Genomic DNA, 6,034 nt, shown 5'->3' with positions numbered 1-6,034 from the left:
CATCACTCCAAGATGGCGTTACGCACGGTTTGCACGTCTGTCCTGAGGAGTGGGACAGATTTAGGGGTCAACAATGCGAGGACGTTTGTCACAACAGGTAATGTAGCGATATAGTAAATATGACTTAGTGTTCATTAATAGTAGTGTGGTGCCGGGCTTCAGTAAGGTTAGCTAGTGCATGTACAGCCTGCGTGCTGACTGACAGATACATGCTCTCACCTTCTCTCACCAAACTCCACAGAAAAAAACGATGATTTACAGAGAACTGTGGAGACGGGAAACTCAGCATTAATACTAATTTATGTCATATCAGACACCGCCAAGAAGAAAATAGCATTTTAATGTGAGCACTGCTGCTTCTCACTGTTTGTTTGAGGGACAGCAGCACAACCAAATATGAAAGCTGCCTAATGTTTATATTTTATTAATACTGTACGTGGAAAGAAACAGTGACTTAAAATGTCTATATTAATCCTTCTAATATGTAAAACACATTGCTGAAGCTAGCTCCGATTCACGGTTAAGGGAAAATGAAGGGAAACACAATAAAGGGCAATTTCACTACTTTTTCCCCATCCACAACACATTAGAAGAGGTCAAAAGAGCTCAAAAGCCACTGTACTTAAACTTGTCAAATCTGTACTAGATTATTATAACTAAGATTTGAAAAAACTGCGGAATCGCCCTTTTTTGTGTTTTCATAGCAAAATAATGGGTACAATCTCAGTATTTATGTTTCCCTTAACCTCAAATTGGAGGCTATGTTCAGCGTTGAATGTAAAATTAGCTTTTTCTGCTATAAATCACTGTAAGATGTATGAGCAGCTGGGTATGGATAACCTTAATAAATTCAAATGTTGCTATCTCTAATATTATGTATAACAGCAGGTGTAAACACTCTATTCCAAAGAACTGTGTAGTATGTTCATTTAACTAACTGTCGGATGTTTCCACACAACAGCATTCCTCTGTCGACGGGTTGCTCCGTTGGGTCCGATGCCGAACGAGGAGATCGACGTGAAGAACCTGAAGTCGTTAGAGAAATATCGCAGCTACACTCGTTACTTAAAACAAGCCGAGGAGGCGATGAACAGCCCGGCTTGGTGGAAAACCTACAGGAGCTACGTGGAGAACGCAGATCCTGAACATGGTGAGGAACCAAGAAGGAAGCTGTAGAAAATGGAGACGTATCCTGTGTTTCTACGCCGTCATGATGTCTTATCTCGTTATCTTGTTGCAGGCGCAGAGCAAATAGACATCGGGCTGCCTTACTGTCGACCCCGTAGGACCAAAGAGGTGAGGGAGAGGAGGCAGGTGATGAAGGAGAACAAGAAGAACGTGGAGCTGGAGAGGTCTTCTCGTCTTCGCACGTGTAAGCATCGCCCGCAACAATCTTACACAGCTTCAAACTAAAAAAATGAAATAAATGAGTAATTCTTCTCGCTACTTATGGTAACATCTTTATTCTCTCTCTCTTTTTTTTTGCCACAGTTAAGATTCCTCTGGATCGAGTGCAAGAGACCTGGGAGAAGAACAGCGGTCCGTTTCATGTGAAGAGGTTGGCAGAGCACTATGGGGTCTACAAAGATCTCTTCCCCAAGGCCCATTTTCTGCCTCTAGTCTCACTGCAGATCTCCTACAGTCAGGACAGCAGCGCTCAAGTGCATTATGGGAATCGGCTGACACCAACTGAAGTATGTTAAAGGAATAGTAGATTGTCTCAGCCTAGTTTTTGCACATCTGTCTGCATCTTCTGGCTGTATCGGTCTATATTTTACCCCCTACTCATATTCATGTGTCTTCTCTGACTGTTCTTTTTTTCTCTAGGCTGCATCTGCCCCCAAAATCAGCTTTGAAGCAGAGGAGGGCTCTCTGTGGACCCTTCTGCTCACCTGCCCAGGTCAGACTGCTGTAGTAGATACTTAATGTATTTGCTATTAACAGGAGAGTCAACGGCTCAGCTGTCATCAGTTTCTGTGAATACTGTTCAGTCTATAGAAGTAGCAGTGTTGTTTAGCATGTGTGTTTTTCTTTTTCAGCTGCCAGAAAATGCTCAGTTTTTACAGTTGTGATCACTTTAATTGTTACTGTGTTGGGTGGGAGCTGTGAGTGGATATCTCTGCACCACCTAATCTGTAGCATTTCATTAACTTACTATCATTCAGCACTCGGAAAACATTTTAACACCCAATTTTCTACTTAAACTCTTAAAGTCCTCCTCCATACTCTTTACAGTTTTTCACTTCTCTCTTTCTTAAGGCTCTAAGATGTTTATTATTAACTCTTATCTTTACCAGGTTTGTAACTTAAAACGTCTTTGTACCGGGAAGCTTTTTGAATAAGGCCATAGTTTTTTCCTGGTTTGACTCCAAACATGAGATTTGTTGAACATGTAGAAAATCACCACTTGATCCTTTTTAACACAGTCTTTGTAGGAATCAACACAGATGATTCATGGCTTCTCAGCTTTTGCTCACTTTTAAAAAATATATATATATATTTTTTCAGATGAGCATCTTCTGGATAATGAGTCAGAATACATGCACTGGCTAGTGTAAGTACTTCAAATCATCTTAACATGACTCTAAATGTCCAGCATGAGTTGTGAACAGTGAAAATGAGGCTCATGTGTTCTCTCTTGATCCTGTTCAGGGGGAACATACCAGGCGGATCAGTGCAGGCTGGAGAGGAGCTGTGTCACTACCTGCCCCCCTTCCCCGCCAGAGGAACAGGCTTCCACCGCTACATTTACGTCCTCTTTAAGCAGGAGGGACCAATAAACTTCCAGGAGGATGCGAGGCCGTCACCATGGTGAGAAACACACAGTCACAACTAAGCTTAGAGTTTTTGGTGAATATGTTTGTGGATTTTGAGATTCACATTTTTCAGCTAATTAATGAGGCTATAAAAGTAGAAGACTATCCACGAGTATGCATTTAAGTGTCGTTTCTCCTCCTCAGCCATTCTCTGGAGGATCGCACATTTAAGACGGTGGATTTCTACAGGAAGCACCAGGACAATTTGACACCCGCAGGCCTGTCGTTCTTCCAGTGCCAGTGGGATGAATCCGTCACCAACACCTTTCACAGCACGTTCAGTGAGTCACGCTAATGATCACAAATACGGCTCATGTTCGGTCACGTAAGATTTTTACAAAGAGAAATCAAACAACTTGGCGCCATCTTTTGTAGATTTCCTAGAAGTTCTGAGTCAGGAAGAAATAGTTTTTTGTCTTAATACTGAAGTGTGTCTGTCGTATGTTCTCCCCCGCAGACATGAGGGAGCCGGTGTTTGAGTTCATCCGGCCCGAGGTGTACCACCCTCCCCAGGTCAAATTCCCTAAAGGAAAGCCTTTACGCTATCTGGACAGATACAGAGATGGAAAGGAGCACACTTATGGCATCTACTGATGATGAGACGCACTCACAGAGCTGCACATATCTGTAACACATTGTCTTGCAAATGTGGAATCATGTTCAGCATATTTATGTAAAAATAATAAAGAATTTTTAGCATTCACGTCAATTAATGGTCTTCTTTTTCTTTTGCAAAACATTGTAAAGTCTGAGTTATCTCTAAATCATTCAGTATGGAAAGTGTTCAGTGACTAGTGACACACTACCAGCTCTGGCTACATTACACACACACACACATTAGATCCTGATGCTGTCTTTGGTCATGTGCCATTCAGTCAGACTCAGCAACATGTGGGAGGCACAGAAGAATACGTTCCTGTGTTGGAAATACAAACACAGACATCCCATCTCCCGCATATTGATAGCGACTCCCTGACGGCCGCAAATAAAACTCAATCTCCTGAATCTGGAGTGAATGAGCAGAGTGCATACTAGAGAGTGTCTGCGCGTGTGTGTATTTGTGTGACTATAAATGCAGCGTGCGTGAGAGCAAAGCGTCCTTATACCCGCGCCGATCGCACCCCTCCCCCGGACCGACCCCAAGTGTAACCCCCCCTCGGACCGAAACTCCCTTAAATTAGTTTTTGCAAGTTGGGATGTCTGCAAACACCACTTCATACAGAAAGCAGACGTGGGCCCTAACATTGTAGTACAATGCAAAGAGTGTTTGCCAGCGGTGAAGGTAAACAGTAACACTATCAGGTCTTAAAATGTGAAAATGGTTAACAGTCGAGAGCATTCATTCAAATTAAGAAAAGTAATCAAATGTAATTAGTTACATTACTTTGAGAAAGTAATTTTCAACAGGGTAACTTGTAATTGTAACCAACTACATTTCCAAAGTAATCTTCCCAACACTACACATTGTCATACACTCAAGGTCTCTTTGAACTCATTTGCAATTTCCTGGAAGGACTGGGTTGGGATTCCTAAGAATAAACTTCTTACAGGAACAACCATCATAGCTAAACGTTAACTTATTTCATCTCAAGACATGATTAATTATGCAATTAATGCCATCTGAAAGTTGAACATTATTAACATTATTATTAATTATAATTATTTTCAGTAAAGTTTCAGTTCATTTGCATATTGTGTAAAATGAAAATATGCAACCTACTTTTATTTAAAACAAATTGCAGCTTTTATCCTAAATATAGTCTTTTCACCATAAAGCGCCTGAACCAAAAGACTCATGAAAGGTTTGTGATGAAGTGTCATTATGAAACATATTGAGATAAAATGTTGCAATGAAATAACATTTCATAATAGTGAACTTTTGTTTCAAAATAAAAAATAACAAGTCCAGAAACAATCATTGATTCATTGATTCATTGCGGGACAGAAAATTGATTGACAGCATTTGTGATAATTGATTAATTGTTTAAGTTTCATTGCCAATCAGTGTTGTGTGGGTGTGAATGCTGAGAATGTTTGATTATGGATTATGGAAACCTCAGGGCTTTAAACCACACTAACTGTCACTGCATGCTGTGCCAACAAGGAGTGTCATGTTCAGATCAAGTATGAAAAGAGGAAGTATTTACAGATGTAATAATATTTGTTCCCAGCTGTCAAATGAATCAACTGAGTTGCATGAATAAAACTGACTTTTTCCATCCCTGCCCCTTCTTTTATTTATTGGTGCAGACTTGTTTACAGTCACACCATGTAGTGCGTGGGATGAAACCTGGATATACTGTATATTGTTACTCCAGTCATTCTGAGGCTCACATCAGAGCAGAGTAGTCTATCAGGTAAGTTATTTCTCTTTCTGAGAGAGGTGTTATTGATATTATCAACATCTCTATCAGTTTAGCTGGAGTAGCCTTGTCTTCAGCCCTACCCTACATGTTCTAAATGTATTTCATATCAAATCATTTTAAAACAACTGGTCGCAGTTTAATATGAAACCTGCTTGATTTATTATGTCATGTATAAAGCCCTGCAGCTGTTATCATAAACTTACTAAATGTAATGCAACAAGATTTGCATACATACATGGTCAAATATTACAGTTGTTTATAATTATTCATTTTTATATGAAAGATAATTAAAGTGTATAATAAAGTGTTGCAGATGCAGCATGTGGTGCAGGTTTTAATGACTACTAGTGATTGATATGTGTTGTGTTTGTCTCATCAGTTCATCTCTCTGCTCCTCATAACTGCTGTTAATAACACGGTAAAAACTACCACTGAAATATAAAATGTTTGTGTTTGTGACAACAGCAGAACTTCAGGATGTTTTCCATGTGGACATGTTTCAGTCTGCTTTGTTCTGCTACTATTCTACACGGCAGTGCCTTAAATGCAGGTATTTTTACATTGCTTATATCAGAAATACATATACATATACAATGCATTATGTATAATTATTTATATTAATTATTGTCTTCTTTTCTCATTCAAAAGTGTCACTGAAGTGCAACGACACAGTGGAGGTTGATGCTGGAGAAGATGTGACACTGAACTGTAGTATAACTTACTTGGCTGGACTGATCTGTAAAGGTGAAGAATATCAGTGGAGTAACTCACATGATGTCATACAGTGTAACAGTGACCTGAAGGAATACATCTGTGGTTGGGACAAACTGACTTATGTGTATCTGACCATCT

At 39.9% G+C, this 6,034-nt stretch overlaps 1 protein-coding gene across 1 annotated transcript; it reads left to right on the top strand.

Moving 5' to 3' along the window:
- The first annotated feature begins 11 nt into the window (after positions 1-11).
- Positions 12-3,516, top strand: mrpl38 (mitochondrial ribosomal protein L38). The gene is made up of 9 exons (XM_053341367.1): positions 12-97; positions 962-1,150; positions 1,241-1,372; positions 1,492-1,694; positions 1,828-1,900; positions 2,509-2,554; positions 2,653-2,811; positions 2,961-3,097; positions 3,274-3,516. Exons 1-9 carry the CDS (start codon positions 13-15, stop codon positions 3,408-3,410), a joined length of 1,161 nt encoding a protein of 386 aa, XP_053197342.1. The 5' UTR covers position 12; the 3' UTR covers positions 3,411-3,516.
- Positions 3,517-6,034: the final 2,518 nt, after the last annotated feature.

Source organism: Scomber japonicus, chromosome 20 (assembly GCF_027409825.1).
Source record: "Scomber japonicus isolate fScoJap1 chromosome 20, fScoJap1.pri, whole genome shotgun sequence".
NCBI lineage: Eukaryota > Metazoa > Chordata > Actinopteri > Scombriformes > Scombridae > Scomber > Scomber japonicus.
The sequence above is the reverse complement of the archived record's forward strand: the minus strand, read 5'-3'. Positions and strand labels throughout refer to the sequence as shown.